Source organism: Hemitrygon akajei, unplaced genomic scaffold (genome assembly GCF_048418815.1).
Source record: "Hemitrygon akajei unplaced genomic scaffold, sHemAka1.3 Scf000046, whole genome shotgun sequence".
Lineage (NCBI taxonomy): Eukaryota > Metazoa > Chordata > Chondrichthyes > Myliobatiformes > Dasyatidae > Hemitrygon > Hemitrygon akajei.
In genome coordinates this window covers 2883348-2908102 of record NW_027331932.1, presented here as the reverse complement: position 1 = coordinate 2908102, position 24755 = coordinate 2883348, and the positions used below count along the sequence as shown (strand labels likewise).

At 48.5% G+C, this 24755-nt stretch overlaps 1 protein-coding gene across 2 annotated transcripts; it reads left to right on the top strand.

The window, feature by feature from the left end:
- Nucleotides 1-6317: 6317 nt before the first annotated feature.
- Nucleotides 6318-24122, top strand: LOC140720707 (C-type lectin domain family 9 member A-like). 2 transcript variants are annotated; one of them, XM_073035538.1, is made up of 6 exons: nucleotides 6318-6399; nucleotides 11987-12100; nucleotides 18286-18486; nucleotides 22289-22431; nucleotides 22745-22806; nucleotides 23168-24122. In XM_073035538.1, the coding sequence occupies exons 1-6, from the start codon at nucleotides 6396-6398 to the stop codon at nucleotides 23355-23357; spliced, it is 714 nt and encodes a 237-aa protein (XP_072891639.1). In that variant the 5' UTR covers nucleotides 6318-6395; the 3' UTR covers nucleotides 23358-24122. The 2 variants fall into 2 exon arrangements, with proteins under 2 accessions (XP_072891639.1, XP_072891640.1); XM_073035539.1 differs by lacking the exon at nucleotides 6318-6399 and having other exon boundaries at nucleotides 11986-12100; nucleotides 18294-18486.
- Nucleotides 24123-24755: the final 633 nt, after the last annotated feature.

Sequence of the window (24755 nt, the reverse complement as noted above, 5' to 3'; positions counted from 1 at the left end):
CTGTTTTGTCTCTGTTGAACATGTTTGACGCTCTTCGACAGCAAAGTGGCCTCTGGCCTCCTGTACAAGATGAGCTCCGAAAAGTATGCCGGTCGTGAGTGCAAATCGTCCGTGTGGGTTTGCCTTGTAATCGGGCTGAACGTTTCGCTTACGAGAAGTCTGTACATTTGTGCTGGGATATTCCTGAAAAGACGCAGGGTCTCTGAACAGACCCTGGGACCGACTTGAATCAAGTGACTACCTCGTCTTTTTTCCTCTTTCTCTCTCCTACACTCACTTCCCGATCGCCCCCAAATTCCCTTCTCACCTCCTCTGCCCTTCCCTACCACTCCACTCTCTTCCTGTTGTCGCAACCCGATTCTCCCCACCACACACCGACAAACCTCTCTCCCCATCTATCCATTTTTTCTCATCATATCGCCCCTCCGTCCAGTTGATCGCCACTCCGTCTACCTCACTGCTCCAGCTCCCTCCTCCCGTACTTCCTCGCCCTTTCTCCACCCACTCTCTTTCTCCGGTCCCTCCGCACAACTCTTTCTCCTCCATTCCCCTTTCTCCCCCATTCCCTATCCTAATCTCTCCCTCCCCTCTGCTCTGTCAAACCACTACGATCTCTCTCACTCCACTCTAACCACTCAGATCAATACTATACCCGCTTTCTCTCGATTTCCCCAGCCTGGGTAAATATTCTGTGCCCATTCACTCTGTCTCTGCCTCTCTTTATTTTCTGCAACTCCAAATGTTCACCCCAAGACTGCAAGGAATAAAGTCCCAACCTTCCCGATCTCTCTTCATAACTCAGTGTATGAACCCTCATCAATGTCTTGTAGAACTGCAAGGTGCTCTCCCGGCTCCCGTACTCAGAGTCCAGACTGGTGAAACCCGGGATGTCAAATGTCCCGTCCACACTCATCGGATGTTTTACACCGGAATCACTACTTGATTTATTATGTGCGACTTATACGGACCGGGACTTGTTGCTATGCTGCCACAGTATGGCATAAAATGCAAAATTAACGTAAATTAAAAATAAATGATAGAGGCAGCAAACATGCCGAGTTAATGCTCATGCGTTCGAAGATGTGATGGCGCAGGGGAAGAAGCTGTCCCTGAATCGTTGTGTGTGGTGTTCGGGCTCCAGTGACTCCTCGCTGATGGTAGGAAAGAGCAGGGAGCTTCTCCCGAGTGGTGAGGGTCCTCAGTGATGGATGCCGCACTTACAAGGCATCGCCGCTTGAAAATGTCATGGATAGAGTGGAGGGGTGTTGACTGAGTCTGGAACCCTCTGTAGCTTATGCGATTCTCTGCGTTGCAAACCCTACACCAGTCGGCGATGCAACATGACATAACGCTCTCCACCATACATCCACTGAAATATCTTCATCTTCAATGAGAAACAACATCTCCTCAAATCCTAAAGTTGTGATCCCTTCTGTAACGAGACAGCTATGGATAGTGTTGAACCAGAAAGCAGAGGAAGCTCTTGAATTAGTTCATAATCAAACTCGAAGTAAACAAGAAACAAACCAAAGACGACATGACAGACAGTAGTCGAGAAATGGAACTCATACGGTTGAGCAGTGAATGCTCGGCAAGATGTCTTTTGGATCAAAATTTCCATGAAGAAATGTGGCAGGGAATAATTGCCTGTCTGAGTTTTGAAGGGACAGCGACAGGTAACCGTACTCCGGGGAAGTTCATTCGGCCACGTGACGCCTTATTTGTGTTAGCGTGAACGTGTTGGACCCACTATAGATCCTCTGAGTTGCTGACAACCGGGAACACGGGTACTTTAATTAAACCCACACGACATAGGAGCAGAATTAGGACATCGGGACTTGCTCGCCATTTCATCACGGCTGATACATTCCCCTCTTAGCTCCAGTCTCCCGCCTTCTCCCGCTACCCCTTCCGGCCTTGAACAATGAGGAATCTTTCAAACTCTGCCTTAAAATTCCGAATGTCTGGGCCTTCCCTGGTGCCTGCGCTTTGGATTCCGCAGATTCACTGCTCTCTGGCGCAGGAAATCCGCCTGATCTCCATTATAAAAGATGTCCTCTATTCCAAGCTGCGTCTTCTGGTCCTAGTCTGCCCTAAAACAGGAACAAATTATTTCCACATCCACTTTGTCATGACACTTCACCATCCGAGAGCATTCAATAGTTGATCACACATTCTTCTGAATTCCAGCGAGCACAGTCCCCAGAGCCTTGAAACTGCCTTCATATGACCAGCCGTCCAATCCTGGAATCTTGTTCGTGCATCTGATTTGAACTCTTTCCAATAGGAGCTCATACTTTGTTCGGTAAGGGATCAAAACCTGCTCACAATGCTGCGAATGTGGCCTTACGGTTCCTTATTAGGTCTTAAAATTACATCCTCTTTTGTACATTGCAGTCCTCTCGAAATGGATGTGTGGACGGGAACTGTACATTATGTCTGACACACGAGTGTATGACGAGACGAGGAAGAAGAGGTTTCACTTTGTGTCCGCACGAGGGAGAATGTAATTTTGGAGTGTGGAGGGGCCTCAGCCTGTGTCTGACCATGTGTGGTGTGATGGATCTTGGTTAATTGAGCGTCACTCAGTGTCTGACCCCCGGAGTTTGTGATGGGACGGTGCGGAGGGAGCTTCACTGTGTGTCTGATCCCGGGAGTGTGTGATGGGACGGTGTGGAGGGAGATTCGCTCTGTGTCTGACCCCGGGAGTGTGTGATGGGACGGTGTGGAGGGAGATTCACTTTGTGTCTGACCCCGGGAGTGTGTGATGGGACGGTGTGGACGGGGATTCACTCTGTGTCTGACCCCGGGAGTGTGTGATAGGACGGTGCGGAGGGAGATTCGCTCTGTGTCTGATCCCGGGAGTGTGTGATGGGACGATGTGGAGGGAGAATCGCTCTGTGTCTGACCCCGGGAGTGTGCGATGGGACGATGTGGTGGGAGTTTCACTCTGTGTCTGATTCCGAGAGTGTGTGTTGGGACGGTGTGGAGGGAGACTCACTCTGTGTCTGACCCCGGGATTGTGTAATGCTATGGTAATAGAGAACTCCAGTCTCTGACGACTTTAAGGATCTGGAAGTGGAGCAGGATAATCTCGGGATCATTCGTTAAACTGAGATGCTGATAGAGGGGACATATGGGAGTTAGTTTGACCCAATGTGCAGTTCACAGGAAACTGTGTGACAGTCAGGAGGATGAAATCGGTTTGAAAGCCAGGCCCAGGGCAAAGTGCCTGCTGTGGGCAATCTCCTCAATAACACGTAAACCACTTTTCATACTTCTGGGTGGGAGGAAAGCGGTGCAAATGTACAATTAGAAATATGTTTGACAGGCAGGACACTGGCAATGAGAACAGATCTGCGGCTCAGAAGGCAAGAGAGGATAATATAGATTAACACGCGACTAAGGTGTTGGAGTAGGAATGAGGTAATCACACAGCTGGATCTTTGGATTCTCTTTCAAGGAAGTTACGACCTGTGCATAAAAATCCGGTTTCTATGCAATCCAAGATAAATCGTCATTCAACTATACGTGAATATCCATGAATACATAGAGACACAGAAAACCTACAGCAAAATACTGGCCACAATTCTATGCCGAACATGTCCCTAACCTAGAAATTACTAGGCATATCTATCGCACTCTATTTTTCTAAGCTCCATCTCCAAAATTCTTTTAAAAGTCGCTTTCGTATCTGCCTCCACCACCATTGCCGGCAGTCCATTCCACGCACCCACCATTCTCTGAGTAAAAAACTTACCTCTGAGATATCCTCTGTACCTACTCCCTTGCACCTTGATCTGTGTCCTCTTGTGTCAAACATTTCAGCCCTGGGAAATCTCGCGGACTGTCCATACGATCAATGCCTCTCATTATCTTGTACACCTCTGTCAGGTTACCGCTCATCCTCCGTCGCTCCAAGGAGAAAATATCGAGTTCACTCAACCTATTCTCATAAGGCATGCTCCCCAATCCATGCAACATTCTTGTAAATCTCCTCTGCACCCTTTCTATGGCTTCCACATCCTTCCTGTAGTGAGGCAACAGAGTCACGCCCTGCAGTGTAACTCTAAAACACTCTTCCCCATAAACATAACACACTCCCTCTCCAAAACTCCTCCCCAACTCCGTCAAACACAACTTTTCTTACACAACTCACAGTTACATAGAACAAGAACATAGAATAGTACAGCACATTACAGAACCTTCGGCTCATAAAGTCGTGCCGAAACTCAAACACTGTGTCCCATATAACCCTCCACCTTAAATTCCTCTATATACCTGTCTAGTAGCCACTTAAACTTCATTAGTGTATCTGCCTCCACCACTGACTCATAGATAGATAGATAGATAGATAGATACTTTATTCATCCCCATGGGGAAATTCAACTTTTTTTTCCCAATGTCCCATACACTTGTTGTAGCAAAACTAATTACATACAATACTTAACTCAGTAAAAAATAGGATATGCATCTAAATCACTATCTCAAAAAGCATTCATAATAGCTTTTAAAAAGTTCTTAAGTCCTGGCGGTTGAATTGTAAAGCCTAATGGCATTGGGGAGTATTGACCTCTTCATCCTGTCTGAGGAGCATTGCATCGATAGTAACCTGTCGGTGAAACTGCTTCTCTGTCTCTGGATGGTGCTATGTAGAGGATGTTCAGAGTTTTCCATAATTGACTGTAGCCTACTCAGCGCCCTTCGCTCAGCTACCGATGTTAAACTCTCCAGCACTTTGCCCACGACAGAGCCCGCCTTCCTTACCAGCTTATTAAGACGTGGGGCGTCCCTCTTCTTAATGCTTCCTCCCCAACACGCCACCACAAAGAAGAGGGCGCTGTCCACAACTGACCTATAGAACATCTTCAGCATCTCACTACAGACATTGAATGACGCCAACCTTCTAAGGAAGCACAGTCGACTCTGTGCCTTCCTGCACAAGGCATCTGTGTTGGCAGTCCAGTCTAGCTTCTCGTCTAACTGTACTCCCAGATACTTGTAGGTCTTAACCTGCTCCACACATTCTCCATTAATGATCACTGGCTTCATATGAGGCCTAGATCTCCTAAAGTCCACCACCATCATCTTGGTCTTGGTGATATTGAGACGCAGGTAGTTTGAGTTGCACCATATCACAAAGTCCTGTATCAGTTTCCTATACTCCTCCTCCTGTCCATTCCTGACACACCCCACTATGGCCGTGTCATCAGCGAACTTCTGCACATGGCAGGACTCCGAGTTATATTGGAAGTCTGATGTGTACAGGGTGAACAGGACCGGGGAGAGTACGGTTCCCTGCGGCGCTCCTGTGCTGCTGACCACCGTGTCAGACCTACAGTCTCCCAACCGCACATACTGAGGTCTATCTTTCAAGTAGTCCACTATCCAATCCACCATGTGAGAGTCTACTCCCATCTCCGTTAGTTTGTGCCTTAAGAATGCAGTGCATTCCAAGCACCAACCACTCTCTGAGAGAAAGCCCTTTTTCTAATATCAACTTGAACTTCCCTCCTGTTACCAAAAAGCCAGGTCTTCTTGTACTGAGCAGTAGTGCCATGGGGAAGAGGCACTGGCTGTCCACACTGTTTAGTCCTCTTAATATCTTGTACACCTCCACATGTCTCCTCTCATCCTCCTTCTCTCCAAAGAGCAAAGCCCTAGCTCCCTTAATCTCTGATCATAATACACACTCTCTAAACCAGGCAGCATCCTGGTAAATCTCCTCTGTTCCCTTTCCAATGCTTCCACATCCCTCCTATAGTGAGGCGACCAGAACTGGACACAGTACTCCAAGTGTGGCCTGACCAGAGTTTTATCCAGCTGCATCATTGCCTCGCGACTCTTAAGCTCTATCCCTCGTCTTAGGAAAGCTAACACAACATAAGATTTCACACTGTCTCCACTACACCACTCCCGTCTCCCTCATACATCCTCGTTTACAAGCAACCCCGTCTCTGTGACCCTGCACGCTCCTGCACATTGCACCCTCTCCATCATTCCGTGTGTTCCCTACGCCCTCCCCGTCATCGTGATGCACTCCAACCTCTAAGCACTCCCTATCTCCGAAGCCCCCCTCCCCAGTTACCTACTCTACCCTCTCTCTTGTCTCTGGCAATTGTGGGGAGTATGAGGGAGAGATGACGTTTAGTATTACAGTTCTCCCTTTCCACGATATCTTGTGAGCTGCTCCAATGCTCTCTATGCACAGGCTGGTCATGTCGTTGCACACCACTTGCATCAGAATATGCAATCGTAAGCCCCTTTCCCTGGCCTCCTCTCTCCTCCCCTTCCTTCCTCTTCCCGCTGCACACAAACTGGTCACAAACACACACTCACCATTGCCGAGAGACACACACACAATTCGAGACCACCGGAACGCCGAAAGGCTGGGTATGGGTGAGTGGGGAGAACGGAGGAGGGAGAGGGTGGCGCACTGTTTCCGACTCCAGTAGAGTGTGCTGCGATGGTGCTGGAGCTACTCCGGGACCCCGGGAATGTGTGATGGATTGTTGTGCAGGGAGCATTACTTTCTGTATGTTTCCAGTCGTGTGTGATGGGATTGTACGGAGGGAGTCTCGCTCTGTCTCTGACTCATAGTCAGACTCCGATCAGATGTAGGGAGACAGACACGTTCTGCTCCAAAGGCTGTAATTAGAACGCCACTTTTGTGGCCTCCAGGTATCTCCCCTTCCTTCCTCTTCACTCAGAAACCCAATCCTTCTCTATGATTGCAACATGGGTGAGTGAGCAGCCAGAGGTCCTGGTCCATAACGGTACCAAGGACATCGGTATAAATAAAGTGGTGGATTTCCAAATTGAGATCAGGGATTTACCAATTAAATTAAAGGACAGGACAACTGCCCGTCCCCGTGCGGCCAGGCATAGGAAGACCCTACAGATTAGCACGTGGCTCAAGTGTTGACGTAGGTGGGAGGGCTTCAAAATTTGACATCATTCTGTATTTTCAAAGGAAGGTGGGATCTGTACAAAAGAGATGGAGGACGGTTTGCACATAAGCTGGAGGGGAACTGATTGTTTGCCAGTGCTGGGCATGAGAGTTTTCGTGTGAGTTGGTGAATTCCAGTAGCAGGGGGATGGGATTCAGAGTTCCAGAGCAGATCGCGGAGTTGGTGTGGAAATAGATGCTGTAAAGTCCTCAGACAGAGACGGGAACCAAAGGGTTATTTCAAAATACGAGCTTTAAAGAAAGGCAGCTGAGCTGCTCAGAGATGAATCCACACACTGAGATATGGTATTCCGGCCATGACTGAGACGTGGTTGCAAGAGGAGAAAGCGAAACAGCGTGTAATTTCGGAGTTCCCTATTTTCAGGCGTGGGAAAGCGGAAGGATTTACAGGAGAAGGGGTGATATGACTGGGCAGAGAAAATGTCAGCAGTTCACAGTCAGAACAGACAAGATAACTCGTCTAAGTGAGGCTTTATCGGTGGAAATGAGGAATAAGAAATGTATGGCCATGATCATGAGGCTACATTGTAGTCCAGAAAACATTCTGCTGGATTAGGATAAACAAACCTGTAGAAAGACCGCAGACTGTTGCTGAAATATAAGATTCTAATAGCGGGATATTTCAGCTTTCCATGTGTTAACTGAGTCCCAAAATGCAAAAAGACCAGTGGGAGAGAGTTTGTCAAATTGTTCAGGGAAGATTCCTTAATCAGTACGGAGAAGTCCCAACGAGAGAGAGAGCAATACTTGATCTCCTACTGCGTAGTGAGACAAGCCAGTTGTCAGAGGTTTGTGCAAGGGATCGCCTTTAATCCAGTGATCAAATTGCCATTCATTTCAAGGAGGTTATGAAAAAGGATTGGTCCGGCCCTCGGGTTTGGATTCTAAATTGGAGAATGGCGAATTTTACCTTCGATGAGAATGAATCTGGAAAGTGTGGATTTGGCAAAGTTGTTTTTTGTCTGGTAAAGGTGCTTTTGGTAACTTGAAACCCAAGCTCAGTTTAATCTCAGTGTAGAATGGAACGACCTATACAGTGAATAGTGGGAAGTGTTAAAGGTGAGAGGGATTTTAGTGTACTTAAAGTCTGCCAAAGGACTGACACACGCGTCACCTCAGCAAGGACACACCCCTTACCGTGACACCGACACGTCCTTCATCGTGACACTGATACACCGTCACGGCCTGCGTCATAATACTGACACACACCTCCCCGTCTCTATTGGCCGTCTCCTCGCTAACAAACCTCCATGTCTGCGTAACGAACCCACATCCTTATCCTTCCGGGCATGCGGCACATAGCCCTCTCCTACAACCTAGCCCGTTTCCGTTATCACATACCTCCAATGCATGCCTCCATGACCCACTCGACCACACCCCTCCTGCTCTGTCTTCAGAGCGAAGATTGATGAGGTAGTGGGAGAGTTAAGGTCTGTTGTCACTCCTCCCTCGACCTCTCGTTTCTTAAACTCTCCAGTGATCTGTGCGGTTGATCCGATCACGTGGTTCCACTCCAATTTCCTCCAGTGGCTGTAATCTCATCACCTCTTCCCAGCAAAGCGCTCTCCGCCCATTCCGGCCTCTGTTCTCCACACCGCATCCTCTCACTCTCTCTCTCTCTCTCTCTCTCTCACACACACACACACACACACACACACACACACACACACACACACACACACACACACAAACACTCTCTCTCTCTCTCACACACACACACACACACACACACACAATCACTCTCTCTCTCTCTCACACACACACACACACACACACACACACACACACACACACACACACACACACACACACACACACACACACACATTCTGCTGGAACGCCGAAGTGCTGGCGATGGTGAGAGGGGAGGGAGGGAGCTTCGGCATTTATTTTCTGAAACCCGGTAGCGTGAGCCTGGATGGGGCATGGGGAAAGGGGCGGACTTCACAAAATGTCTGATCCCAACAGAGTGATACGAGACTGTGTATGGAGCTCCCCTCTGTGGCTGAACCCTGGCAGTGGAGGGAGCATCATTCAGTGTGTATCACCGGGTATGTGCGTTAGGGCGTTGTGTAGTAAGCTTCATTTTTTGACTGACGCCCGGAATGTATTTGTGACGAGAAAGAGGGAGCTTCTCTCTGTGTCTTGAACCAGGTAAATGTCACTCACACGGCTCGGCGAATGGCCATGAAAAGCAGCGATTAGAGAAAGAATCTGCTTTTAAACAGTAACTGCTCAGAGTCCGGGATTCATTAGCAAGGGCAAATAAATATATGGCCGGTGCAAGCGGAGAGGCCATTACTGGAGTGGGCAGTGTTATCGTGGGCATTTGTGGCTTTCGCTCTTTCAAACTTCAAGGAGGAGAGTCCAGGGTGAGAGAAGGCACAAATCTGTTTCTAGATTTCTTTGAGTAAATTTATTGTTTCCTTCCTTATAATCGGACAGTTGAAGCAGTGGGCAATGTTTGGCCGGAGCTTTGAAAACTCATTTTGTCGGACACGGGACGGCAGGGAGATCTCCAGTGTCTCTGATGACTTCACCAATGAGACGTGCATTCGCATGCCGCTTCTAGCACTCGGGGTTAAGGAGCTGGAGCTGGAACTGAATGAACTCCGGGTCATTGGGGCAGCGGAGGGGGTGATAAAGAGGGCATATTGGGAAGTAGTTAGACCCACCGTGTAGGACTGAGTAAACTGGGTAATAGTCAGGAGGCTGAACGGGGTTACACAGCCAGAAAATAATATTCTTGTGGCCAAACTCTTCTGTTATAGGTGGATTGGGAGAGGCTATTTTTCTGCAAAGGTATAGCGGGTAATTTGAAGCACAAGCGCCATTTAAACTCCGTGCCCAAAGGAAAGGCCCAGACCGTCAGCGGTGGGAAGTGTTGAGTGAGAGGGCGACTTCAGTGTACACTGTTGGGATACACCCATTGTGAATACTGTGGAGAGCAGGGGAAACGAGCGAAATGACAGATACGAATTGGGACAGAGTTAACGGTTCCGAGTGCATACATTGGGGTCTGGTCCCCGGTTACGGGAAGAGTGTAGGGGTCTTCGGAGAGCATGCAGAAGAAATACACCGGGACGCTCCCTGGAATAGATAGTATAATCTATAAGCAGATAGACCAGACCAACTGTGCAATCCTCCCGACCGGCGGAGTCTGTGGGGAGACTGATACAGGTCTGTATCATCACGAGAGACACGGGTAAACGAGGCAACCTGTGTATTGGTCTAGAGTGGCAGAGACTGAGGTGGGAGGAGATACTGGTCTACATCATTAACCATATAACCATATAACAATCACAGCACGGAAACAGGCCATCTCGGCCCTCCTAGTCCGTGCCGAACTCTTAATCTCACCTTGTCCCACCTACACGCACTCAGGTCATAACGCTCCACTCCTTTCCTGTCCATATAGCTATCCAATTTTACCTTAAATGACACAACTGAACTGGCCTCTACTACTTCTACAGGAAGCTCATTCCACACAGCTATCACTCTCTGAGCAAAGAAATACCCCCTCGTGTTTCCCTTAAACTTTTGGCCCCTAACTCTCAAATCATGTCCTCTCGTTTGAATCTCCCCTATTCTCAATGGGAAACAGCCTATTCACGTCAACTCTATCTACCACTCTCAAAAATTTAAATACCTCGCTCAAATCCCCCCTCAACCTTCTGCGCTCCAATGAATAGAGACCTAACTTGTTCAACCTTTCTCTGTAACTTAAGTGCTGAAACCCAGGTAACATCCTAGTAAATCGTCTCTGCACTCTCTCTAATTTATTGATATCTTTCCTATAATTCGGTGAGCAGAACTGTACACAATATTCCAAATTTGGCCTTACCAATGTCTTGTACAATTTGAACATTACATCCCAACTTCTGTACTCAATGCTCTGATTTATAAAGACCAGCGTTCCAAAAGCCTTCTTCACCACCCGATCTACATGAGACTCCACATTCAGGGAACTATGCACTGTTATTCCTAAATCTCTCTGTTCCACTGCATTCTTCAATGCCCTACCATTTACCCTGTATGTTCTATTTGGATTATTCCTGCCAAAATGTAGAACCTCACACTTCTCAGCATTAAACTCCATCTGCCAACGTTCAGCCCATTCTTCTAACCGACATAAATCTCCCTGCAAGCTTTGAAACCCACCTCATTATCCACAACACCTCCTACCTTAGTATCATCGGCATACTTACTAATCCAATTTACCACCCCATCATCCAGATCATTTATGTATATTACAAACAACATTGGGCCCAAATCAGATCACTGAGGCACCCCGCTAGTCACCGGCCTCCATCCTGATAAACAATTATCCACCACTAAGACACCGGCCTCCATCCCGATATGCAATTATCCACCACAATTATTATTATGAGAGACACAGGGAGACCAGACATACGGTGTGTTAGTCTAGAGCGGCGGGGACTGAGGTGGGAGGAGATAAAGGTCTATATCGTAATGAGAGATACAGGGAGACCAGACAGACGGTGTATTAGTCTAGAGCGGCGGAGACTGAGGTGGGAGGAGATACAGGTCTATATCATTATGAGAGATGCAGGGAGACCAGACAGACGGTGTATTAGTCTGGAGCGGCGGGGACTGAGGTAGGGGGAGATACCGGTCTGTATCATTATGAGAGATACACGGAGTCCAGACAGACGGTGTATTAATCTAGAGCGGTGGAGACTGAGGTGGGAGGAGATACAAGTCTATATCATTATGAGAGATGCAGGGAGACCAGACAGACGGTGTATTTCTCTGGAACGGTGACAGGCAGGAGCGTGTACATGGATTGGAGTGAGATGGACATTGCTTAGGCAGAACGGACTTCACTGGTATAGCACATAATTGTGGCCGAAGGGCCTGTACTTTTCTGTGTTTTACGTTCACTGCTCTTCAGGAGTGGAGATACTGATTTGAACTCAGGGAGTAGGAAAAGCAGGGGTGGATATGATCAGACAAAAGGACGATTAACAAAGTCAAGGAACCATTTTTCCACAGACGACATGGGAAGTGAACGACCCGCACGGAGAGACCGATCAGACTCAAGCATCTGGCTAATCTGCGTTTTAACAGCGACCCTCATTATCACGGGTATCTGCTGGAGGATTCATGGTGAGTTTAACACCGGTCAGAACGACCAAGCCGCAGAGAATAAATATGTCTACTGTAACAACGACTCATTCCCAACATTAACCAGAAACACCTTCATTCACACCAAGACACCCCTCACTGTGGTACTGACGGGCCGCTTGCAATGACTACGACAAATCCTTCACCGTGATCCCGACACAACCCCCACCAACACATCGCTCAACGTGATATCGACACACAACTGACAATCAAGAACCATAGAAAATTACAGCACAGAAACAGGCTTTTCGGCCCTTCTTGGCTGTGCCGAACCATTGTTACTGTCTAGTCCTACTGACCTTCATATAGAGCATAACCCTGCATACCCCTCTCATCCATGTAGCTGTTCAAGCTTTTTCTTAAATGATAAATGTGAGCCTGAATTCACCACTTCAATGGCGGCTCATTCCACACTTCCACTACTCTCTGTGTGAAGAAGCCCCCGCTAATGAGCCCTCTAAACATTTCACCCTTCACCTTTAACCCATGTCCTTTGTTTCTTTTTTCTCCCCTAAACTCAGTTGAAAAATCCTGCTTGCATTCACTCTATCGATACACACCATAAATTTTATATACCTCTATCAAATCAGCGCTCAATCTTCAACACTCCGGGGAATAAAACCATAACCTATTCAACCTTTCTCTGTAACTCAGTTTCGCAAGTCCCGGCAACATCCTAGTAAACCTTCTCTGCAGTCTTTCAACCTTTTTAATATCCTTCCTCTAATTAGTTGACCAGAACTACACGCAACACTCAAATTCGGCCTCATCAACGCCATTGCATTCCAACTCTTATTCTCAGTCCTTTGACTAATAAAGGTCAATGTGCCGAGAGCTCTGTTTACGACCTTATCTACCTGTGACGCCAGTATTAGGGAATTATGTACCTGTATTGCCAGATCCCTCTGATCTTCTGCACTCCTCTGTGCCCTACCATTTACCTTGTTTGTTCTACATTAGTTTTTTTTTCCCCTTCCACGGTGCAATACCTCACACTTGTCTGCATTAGGGTCTCCATCTTTCATTTGTCATCCCATTTTTCCAGCTGGTTCAAATCCCGTTGCAAGCTTTCAAACTCTTCCTCACTGTCCACTACACCACAAGTCTTTGTATCATCAGCAAATTTGCTGATCCAATTCACCACATTATCATCCAGATCATTGATATAGATGACAAATAACAATGAACCCATCACTGATCCCTGTGAAACACCACTAGTCACAGGCCTCCACTCAGAGAAGCAATCCTCCGCTACCACTCTCTGGCTTGTCCCATTGAGCCAATGTCTAATCCAATTTTCTACCTCTCCTTGTATACCTGGCGACTGAATCTTCCTAACTAACCTCCCTTACGGGACCTTGTTAAAGGCCTTACTGAAGTCCATGTAGTCAAAATCCACTGCCTTCTCTTCATCTACTTTTCTGGTAACATCCTCGAAAAACACTGACAGATTGGTTAAACATGCCCTCGTCTGCTCATGGGCAATTACCTACTCTGATTTGCCTCATGACAGCAAGCACACCCTCCTCTTTAACTGTTGAGGGTCCGTGACCTCACTACTTGTTTGTCTTATTTCCATAGACTCCTTGCAGTTGCTTAGTAAATAAAGTTGCTAATAAAAAACAATTATGATCTCCCCCATTTCTTCTGGTTCCATAAACTGCCGACAACTCTGTTCTTCAAGAGGACTAATTTTATCCCTCACTTTGAAAACTCCTCAAGCACCTTATTTTCTCCTTCTTGCTTGTAACTTTCATATATCTCTCTCTTCTTCTTTATCAGATTTCCAAAATCCCTCGAAAAACAAGGTCCCTATTCTTATTCCCTTTGCATTTAATCCTGACAGGAAGACACAAACTCTGTACTCGTAAAATTTCTCCTTTGAAGGCCTCCCACTTACAAATCACATCCTTGTTGGACAACAACCTGTTCCAATCCACGCTTTTTAGATCCTTTCCCATTTCTTCAAATTTCCCCTTTTTCCAGATTAGTACCTCAACTGGAAGATCTGAGCTATCTTTATCCATGGTCAAGTTGAAAATAATGATGTAATGATCACTAGAGCCATAGTGTTCACCTACACACACTCCCGTGACTTGTCCAAAACCGTTTCCTAATAGGAGATCTAATATTTCATCCTATCTAGTTGGTACATCTATATATTGATTTAGAAAACTTTCCTGAACACAGTTTACAAATGACCGGTCTAGATCTTTAACTGTAGGAAAGCTCCAATCAATTTGTGGAAAATTAAAATCTCCTACTATCACGACTTTATGTTTCCTGCAGTTGTCTGCAATCTCTCTGCAGTTTTGCAGCTCCAATTCTCGCTGACAGTTGTGTATTCTATAATACAATCCCATTAATGTGGTCATAGCTTTCCTGTTTCTCAGCTCCACCCATATGGCCTCGGTAGACTATCCTGCCTGAGCACTACTGTAAATTCTTCTCTGACTAGCAATTCCAACACCCACCCTTCATCCCTTTGGCTCTACCATCTTTGAAACATCGTATTCCTTGGACATGAATCCGCCAGTCCTGCCCCTCTTGTAGCCAAGTTTCACGAATGGCTAGAAAGTCATAATTTCATGTGTTAATCCACGCCCTCAGCTCATCTGCCTTCCTCAAAATACTCCTCGCTTTTAAATATACACACCGCAGATTATTACCACCCCAGACAACCCTTCTATTTACACCTAGTTTAAATCCAGTTTAAACCTTCCCCAATTGCACTAGCAAACCTACCTACAAGGATAAAGGTCCCCCGTAGTTCAGGTGTAAACCGGTTCTCTAGTACAGGTCCCATCTGCACAGAGGAAATGCGAAAGATCCAAAAACCTGAAACCCAGCTCCCTTCACCAGTTCCTCAAACATGTGTTCATCCTCCAGAGCATCCTACACTTTCCCTCACTGGTGCGTGGCATAGAAAGCAATCTTGAGATCACTACCCTCGAGGTCCAGCTTTTTAACTTCCTACCATGCTCTCTATACACACTCTTCAGGACCTCCTCACTCTTTCTTCCTACGTCATTGGTACCGACGAGAACCATGACATCTGGCTGCTCAGCCTCCCATTTCAGAATGCTGTGCAGAAGATCAGAGACATCCCTGACCCTGGCACCTGGGAGGCAACAAACCGTCCGGCAGTCTCTGTCGGGACTACAGAACCTGCTGTCTGTACCTCTAACTATCGAGTCCCCTATCACTACCTCTCTGCTCATCTACCCCCTCCCTTCTGTACTGCAGAACCAGACTACTGAACCTGCTGTCTGTACCTCTAACTATCGAGTCCCCTATCACTACCACTCTGCTCATCTACACCCTCCCTTCTGTACTGCAGAACCAGACTACTGAACCTGCTGTCTGTACCTCTAACTATCGAGTCCCCTATCACTACCTCTCTGCTCATCTACCCCCTCCCTTCTGTACTGCAGAACCAGACTACAGAACCTGCTGTCTGTACCTCTAACTATCGAGTCCCCTATCACTTCCTCTCTGCTCATCTACCCCCTCCCTTCTGCACTGCAGAACCAGACTCAGTACCAGAGATCCGGCAGCCGCAGCTTGTCCCGGGTAAGTCATCTCTCCCAACAGCATCCAAATCTGTATACATGTTGTTGAGGGGAATACACAGGGGATCCCTGCTCTGTCTGACTTTCCCCTTCCCTCGACTGACGACAGCCCAATTACCTGTGCCATGCATCTTTGCCGTAACTACCTCCCTGAAACTACTTCGTATAAACTCCTCATTCTCGGGAATGATCCGAGGGTCATCCAGCTCCTCCAGTTCACTAACGCGGTTTGTTAGGAGCTGCAACTGGATGCACTTCCTGCAGGTGTCGGTGTCTGTGACACCGGAGTTCTCCCTGACTTCCCCCATCCTGCAAGAAGAGCATTCCAGCATCCTGCCTGGCATTCTCTCTACTCTAACCTAACGAAACAAAATGTACCGGAACCTACATTTGATAAGGTTCCACGCGGTAGGCTTATTCAGAAAGACAGAAGGCATGGGATCCAGGGAAGTTTGGCCAGGAGGATTCAGAATTGACTTGCCTGAAGAAAGCAGAGGGTCGTGGTGGGGGGCGTACATTCGGATTGGAGGGCTGCTACTAGTGGTTTCCCAAAAAGATCGGTTCTGGGACACCTACTTTTCCTGAATTTGATTAACGACCTGTAGTGGGGGTAGAAGTCTGGGTTGGCAAGTTTCAAACGACACGAAGGTTTGTGGTGTTGTGGATCGTGTGGAGGATTGTCAAAATTGCAGAGAGACATTGACAAGATGCACAAGTGGGATGAGAAGCGGCGGATGCAGTTCCTCTCGGAGAAGTGTGAGGTGGTACAGGTTGGAAAGACAAACTCTAAGGCAGAGTACAATGTAAATGGCAGGATAACTGGCACTGTGGAGGAGCCGAGGGATCTGGGGGTACATGTCCACAGATCCCTGAAAGTTGCCTCACAGGTAGATAGGGTAGTTAAGAAAGCTTATGGACTGTTAGCTTTCATAAGTCGAGGGACAGAGTTTAAGAGACGCGATGTAATGATGCAGCTCCATAAAACACTGGTTAGGCCACACTTGGAGTACTGTGTCCAGTTCTGGTCCCCTCACTAGAGGAAGTATGTGGAAGCATTGGAAAGGGTACAAAGGAGTTTTACCAGGATGTTGCCTGGTTTAGAGAGTATGCATTATAAACAGAGATTAAGAGAGTTAGGGCTTTACACTTTGGAGAGAATGAGGATGGGAGGAGACATGTTAGAGGTATACAAGATATTAAGAGGAATAGATAGAATGGACAGCCAGCTCTTCCCAGGGGCACCACTGCTCAGTACAAGAGGACATGGCTTTATGGTAAGGGGTGGGAGGTTCAAGGGGGATATCAGAGCAAGGATTTTCACTCAGAGTGTGGCTGGCGCGTGGAATGCACTGCCTGAGTCAGTGGTGGAGGCAGATAGACTAGCTTAATTTAAGAGTCTACTAGATAGGTATATGGAGGAACTTGAAATGGGCATGGTTTAAGCGTCGACAAAACATTGTGGGCCGAAAGGATTGTACTGTATTATTCTATGTTCTATGTTCCATAAGACGGACACACAGTAACCGTGATATAAACACGGCCTTTACCGTAACACAATCAAGACTCGTCCTGACACCGACACGACATTCACCATAACTTCAACAATGCCGATACTGTAGCACAGTCACGACCTTCAACGAGACACAGATACACTCCTATCCGCGACACTGACACGACCATCGCCGTGACACGCACACGGCAGTCACACTGACCGCATGGAACCCTTCAGTAACATCGACATGCCCCTGCCGCTGTTACTGATCAACTCCTCAAGGGGACACAGAAACACACCTCACAGTGACACCGACACGCTCTTCACCGTGACACTGAGGTACCATACACCGTGACACCTTCACGCTCCTCAACGTGATCCGCTCCGCCCGCACCGTGACAAAGACTCAGAAGTCACTGTAACACCCCATACCGTGACGGTATCTCCCCTCAACATTACACAAATGCACCGCTCACTGAGCCAATTACCCGCACCTCACCTTGACACAGGCAAACCCTGAACGTTATACCAACACCTAAATTCACAATGACACCGCCATAGTACTCTCTGTGAGACCATCACACACCTCATCGTGACCCACTCACACAAACCGTGGCCAGGACATATCCCTTACCGTGACACAGACACACCCCTGTCTGTGAGACCAGCACACGCCACACCGTGACACAGATACTCCACCCACGGTGACAACACAAGGCCCCTCACTCTGACATTTTCCTCGCCTGGACATCGAGATACACTTCATTGTGTCCCGGTACACCTCCTGCCGGGGCACAGGAACTCCTGTCACAGTGACACCGACACGTCCCTCACAGCAGCTCGAACATGCCCCGCACGATACTGACGCAGACCCCCATGGTAACAGCAACAAAACCTTCACCGGGGCATTGATATACCCCTCAGCGTGACACAGACACGCCCCGCAAGGTGGCACCGACGCATCTCACTGTGCCACCAGCACATCCTTCACTGTGACACCCTTCACCGTGACACTGACACAACACTCTCTGTGACCCTTCAGTAGCGTGACGCTGACTCACGTGTTACTGTAAACGCTAAACATCCTTCACCATCTCTCTCAGTGTCACAGATTCGTCAGCCTAAGGTTACCTCTGACCAAAACTCAACCCTTCAATCCAAGCTTTCTGCGCTCAACTCTAATCTGTCCGATCTTAAACGAATGCACAGCGATCTCCGTCACCAGTTCACTGAGATGGAAACGAAATACAGATTTGTCAAGGAAACCAAGGCTCAAATCTATGAATTGTTGACCAGCAGAAGAGGTGAGGCATCATCCCCCTCCTTCACCCGCTCCACATCACAGGGCAGGCATGGAGAGAGAAAGCGTCACTCTGTGCTTGAAATCGGGAAAGAGTGAAGAGTTGGTATGGAGGGTGATTCACTCTGTGTTTGACCCGGCGAGTGTGTGATGGGCTGCGTGGAGGAAGTTTCACTCTATTACTGAATCCAGGAGAGTGTGATGGGACGTTGTGGAGGTGGATTCACTCTGTGTCTGACCACGGTATTGAGAGACGTAACATTACAGCTTCACTCTGTGTCTCACTCCGGGAATGTCTGATGGGACAGTATGGATCCAGCTTCACTCTGTGTCTGACGGCGGCAGTCTGTGATGGGGCATTGCCTAGACAGATGTACTCCATGTCTGACCCCTGAAGTGGGTTATGGAACGTGGGGAGAGAGCTCACTCTGAATCCGGGAGTGTGTGACGGGACGGGGCAACGAAGGTTTCACTCTGTGTCTGAAGCTAGGAATGAGTGATGGGATCGTGGAGAAACAGCTTCAGTCTGTGTCTGATTCGGGGAGTGTGTGATGCGACAGTGTAGAGCGACGATCGTTCTATGTGACTCCGGATTGTGTGATTGGCTATTGCAGAGGGATTCTGGCACCATAAGTGTGCCATTGGGAGGGTGTTCCACGGAACTTCGCTTTGTGAGAGGACATGGGGGGGCGTGTAATGGGACGGTTCAGAGAGATCTTCTCTCTGTGCCTGCCCAGGAAGTGTGTGATCGGACGTAAGGAGGGAGATTCACACTGTGTTAGTCTCTGGAGTGTGTGATGGGACCAAGTGAAGGCAGCTTCACTCTGTGTCTGACACCTTGCTCTGTGGTGTGTTGAGAAGCTGTAGACGGAGAATAACTCTGCCTCTGACATTTGTCGTGTGTGCTTCGGGAGTTTTTTCCGTGTTTGACCGTTGGAGTGTGTGATGGTGCCGTGGAGAGAAAGATTCACATTGTGTCTGATCAAGACTGCGTGTGATTGGACTTCGTGTAGGGATCTAATTTCTTTTCTCTGATCCACGGAGGTAGTGAGGGGCGGTCTGGAGGGTCTTCACTCTGTGCCGGACGCCGGGAGTGTGTTATGAGACGTTGGGGAAGGAGAAACACCCAGAATCTGACCCCGGAAGAGTATGACAGGACTGTGTGCAGGAACCTTCGCTCCGTGTCTGACCGCTGGAATGTGTGATGAGGCCATGGAGAGAGAGATTCACTCGGTCTCTGACCCAGCAGTGCGTGACGAGCGTTTGTTGAGGGAGCGTTTGTGAGGGTGTCTGCCTCCGGCAGTGTGTGATGGGACAATGTGGACGGGAGCTTCACCCCACGTCTGACGCCGGGTGTGTATGAAAGGCAGTGTGCAGGGAGCTTCGCTCCAACTCTGAACCCGGGAGTCTGCGATGGGTCCGTGGAGAGAGACAATCTGCGTCTCACCGTGTGAGTGAGTGATCGGACGGTGAGCAGGGAACTTAAATCTGTGTCTCACCCCATTTGTGCATGATTGGTCCTTGTGTTTGACACAGTGTGTGTGTGATAGGAAGCTATGTCGGGAAGGGGGGTGTATGGGTGCGTGTTTGACTGACGCGCGTGTTTCTGACACCCGGAACGGTGACGCGTACCTGGATGGTGTTCCGCTCTGTGTCTCAAAACAGTGGTGTGTGACAGGACGGTGCGGAGGGAGCTTCTCTCGTTTTCTGACCCTTGTGTTGTGTGTAGTTACTGGGCAGAAGGAGCTTCATACTGAGGCTGACGATGGACGTATGAGGTGGGTTAATACCGAGAGTGTTTCATTTCCTATCTTTTCACGGGCGTGTGTAATGGGATAGTATGGAGGAAGGTCCACACTGTGTTTGTCTGCAGGAATGTGAGATGCCAGATTGTGCAGGGATCTTCACTCCATGTTTGACCCAAGGAGTGTGTGATAGTGTGGTGCAGAGAAAGCTTCTGTTTGAGACTGACCTTGTCGTGTGTGATGGGACAGTGTAGAAGGAGCATTACTCTGTGTCTGACATCGGAGAGTATGATGGGACTTTAGACAAGCGTTTCATTCTTCGACTGTCCCCTAAAGTGTGTAACGGGACATCGTGGATGGAACCCAAAATGTGTCTGACCCATCAGGAAGTGTGTGCTTGAATGTCCGGCAGGGACCTTCACTCTACAGCTGACACCGGGATCCTGTGATGGGACGGTGCCGAGGTAGTTCACTTGCGTGTCTCATTTCGGGAATGTGTGATGGGACTGTGTGGACGAAGATTCACTCTGTGTCTGATCCCGCGAGAGTGTGATGAGACGGTGTGGGCGGTGCACACTGTTTTTGACCCTGCGCCAGCGTCATGGGAGAGTGAGAAAGAGCTTCACTTTCTGCCGGTGTCAGTAATCGGATCGTGCTGAAGGAGCTAGCCTGTGTCTGATCCCTGGCATGTGCGATTGAACACTGGGGCAGTAGGTTAACTCTGTGTCTCACTCCGACAATGTGTGATGGGACGGTGTGGAGTGAGCTTCATTCTGTGTCTGACCCCGGGAGTGTGTGATGGGACGGTGTGGAGGGAGCTTCACTCTGTGTCTGTCCGCAAGAGCGTGTGATTTGACAGTGAGCAGCGTGCAGTCTAAACCCAGGAGTGTCTGATGATGCCGTGGAGCGAGAGAGAGAGAGAGAGAGAGAGAGAGAGAGAGAGAGAGAGAGAGAGAGAGAGAGAGAGAGAGAGAGAGAGAGAGAGAGAGAGAGAGAGAGAGAGAGAGAGAGAGAGAGAGAGTGAGAGCTTCACTCAGTGTCTGACCCCTGGGATGTGTGATGGGAGAGTGTGAAGGGAACATCAGTCTGGGTCCGACCCAGCGGCTGTGTGATGAGGCGCAGTGCTGGGATGGTGTAGAGCATATATGTCAAACTCAAGGCCCGCGGGCCAAATCCGGCCCGCGGTGGAATTATCTTTGGCCCGCGAGATAATATCTAATTACTACTAAAGCTGGCCCCAGTAATCGAAGGGCCTCTGGCGTATGATATGGCTAATGCTGAGTTTATTCAGGTACCAGGTTTTCAGGGTTGTTAGTGTTTATTCGGCAGTCTTGCTCGGCAGTCTTCTTCATAAGAAACTGAATTTGTAAAGTGAAACTCTTTGTTGTTATAGCAGAGACTGAGACACATGAGAGCAGGCTGAAAAAACGGAGGCAACGAAAGCTGCGTTCGCACGCGTCCGACTGATCCGGCCCGCATGAAGCTGCATTTTGCTCAATCCGGCCCGTGACCTAAAATTAGTTTGACACCCCTGGTGTAGAGGGAGCATCGCTCTGTTTCTGACACACCGAGTGTGTGATGGATGGGGTGGAGCGTGCAAAGTCAGCCAGGCATCACTTTGTGTCTGACTCGGTGAGTGTATCAGGGAGGGTGTAGAGGTAGCCTCAGTCTGTGCCTGACTGAAGAGGCTGTGATGGATGAAGAAGAGGGAGCTTCACTCTGTACCTGATCTTGTGAATCTGTGTTGGGACGTTGTGGACGGAACCACATTCTGTGTCTCTCCCCGGCTGTGTGGATAGGACAGCCTGGTACGAGATTCACTCTGTCCGGACCCTGGGAGAGTGTGATGGATGGTTTGGAGGAAACGTCACTGTGACCGATCCCGGTTAATGTGCAATAGGTTGGTGTGGGAGGAGAGTCACTGTGTTCCTGACTTGAGGTGTGCGTGATAAGACTGCAAGGCGTGAAATTCACTCTGTGTGTCACCCCAGGTGTGTGTGAAGGGAAGGTGTGAAGGGAAATTCAGTCTGTGTGTCACAGTTCCTTGTCCCTGATTTCCAGAGCAAACTTGTTCCGAGGACTGGATCAGGAAGAAAGGCCGGTGTTATTACGTATCCACTTTTGAAACAACTTTCCCCAGAGCGGTGCAAGAATGTTCAAAGCGTCATTCAAGGCTGCTCGAAATCAATTCAAGGGATGAAGCGGTATGTGTCATAGCACGAGAAGATCCACAGTAACGCAGGATTCATCACACACCCCCGGGGTCAGACATAGAGTGGAAATATACAATTTCCTCCCATCATACACTCCCGGGGTCAGACACAGAGTGAATCTCCCTCCACACCGTCCCATCACACACTCCCGGGGTCAGACACAGAGTGAATCTCCCTCCACACCGTCCCATCACACACTCCGGGGGTCAGACACAGAGTGAATCTCCCTCCACACGGTCCCATCACGATCTCCCGTAAATACTTTTCGATCCTCGGCATTAATGATAAGCATTTAATTTTACAGAGTTTTGTTTTCGGTTTTCTTGTCCGAAACGTGCGTTACCGGATTGGAAAATGCGAGACCGGGTGAGATTTGGACTGATCCCTGGGGTGGGAAATGGGGAATGACATTGTCCTGATGGGTGAAAATGGGATTAGATTACGGACAGAAGTAGGTTTGTGGGAGGAGGGAGTGGGCCTGGGAGATTTTTGATGACTGTGTGGGACTGTGGGAAGTGACGGGGTCACTATAGTGGATTGGATTCTGTTACAGGGCTGTGGGGCAGTGGCATCCAACTGGGGATAAAGTGGGTCAGGGGGATTAGTTTAGGGATCGACACAGGGCTGTGTGGATAATGCGATGGAGTGTGATTAATTTCGTGACTGTCTCGGGTGTGTTCCTGGAGCTGGTTTGTCCCTGTTGAAATTGTTTAACCTTCTCTGACAGTGAAGCGGATTCTAGTCTTATGTACAAGAATGACAATGGAAGGTCCGTCTGCGGTACCTGCGACTCGTTCAGCTGGAGGAACCTTTGCAATGGTCAATACCGTTTCATCTGCGATAAGTCTGCACGTTGGTGCACGGATATTCCTGAAAATATCAAGGACCTCTGTCAACAGCCCCCAGGGCCAACTTGAGTAACATTAAAATCAGTTTTCCTCCCCCGTCTCTCTTCCTCACTCTTATCCACCACATCCTCACATTCCCTCTTCACCCACTCTGTCCATCCCCCAACCGTTCTCCTCCACCACTCGCATCCCTTCCCCCCAACACTCTCCTACATTCCTCTATCCCCACCAATCTCCTTCTTTCTCGCCATCTCTCCCACTCTTCTCTCCCGCCCCCGCGCACTGTTCTCCAACCCTCCTTCTCTGCTATCTCTCTCTCTTCTCTCTACCCACTCTCACCTCACTCCTGTGTATTCTGGATCACAGACTCCCCACCCTCGGGTAAAAAAAAAACTGTGTGCATTCACTCTATCTATGCCCCACGGGGTTTTATACACCTCTTTAATGTCACCCGTGCTCCCCAAAGAATAAACTCCTCACTCCAGCCCGGTGTCCACAACTCAGCCACTCTAATCCCGGCAACATCTTCGTAAATGTCACCCTGCTCCCTTTCCAGCTCATCGTTCAAACAGTAGGGCGTCCAGAACTGAACGCAGTACTCCGGGAGTGGCCTCACCGATGTCTTGTACAACTGCACTGTGACCTCCCGACTCCTGTACTCAGTGAAGACCAGCGTGCCACATGTCCTGTCTATCTGTACCGCTTGTTTGTAACCGGAATCACCATCTGATTAATTGTCTGTGACTCATACCACCTGAGAGCTGATCATTTGCACGATCAAATGTGCAAATGTGTAAATTTAATGCAAGTTCCAACAATTAATAAACACAGCAAATAGGGCAATATCGAGTGTGCTCATGGATTTGGGAAGAGTTTAGTAATCTGAGGGTGGAAGGGAAGTAACTTGTTTTAAATCGTTGAGTGCAGGTCGGCAGGCTCCTGTAGCTCCTCAGCGATGGTACGAATGACCCATTCAGCAGACGCAGAATGTGTTCAGGAAAGGGAGGTCTTGTTTGACAAACATCTTTGAGCATGAAACGAGCGCGGTGAATGGAGGGGAAGGGATGGGCGTTGTTTACTTGGCTACCCAGGAAGTGTTCGATAAGGTGCCACATAAAATCCGATCAATAAGATGCGGGGTTTCGGGCGATGTATTAGCATGGATACAGGATCTGTTAACTAAAGCTAGAGTTGGGATACAGGAGTATTACTCTGGTTGGAAATCAGTGGTGAGCAATGTATGGGAGGGGCAAGTGCTGGGTCCGCAACTGATCGTTAAAGATCTGGAACAGGGGATCGAGTGTTGTGAATCTAAGTTTACTGATGATACTAAATTGAACGAAATGTAAAGGGAATTCTACAGAAGATACGGAGAGTCTGCAGAGAGATACAGACAGGTTAAATGAGTGGGCAAGGGAGTGGCAGATGGAGTTCAATGTTGGTAATTTGGAGGCCTTCCGCTTTGGA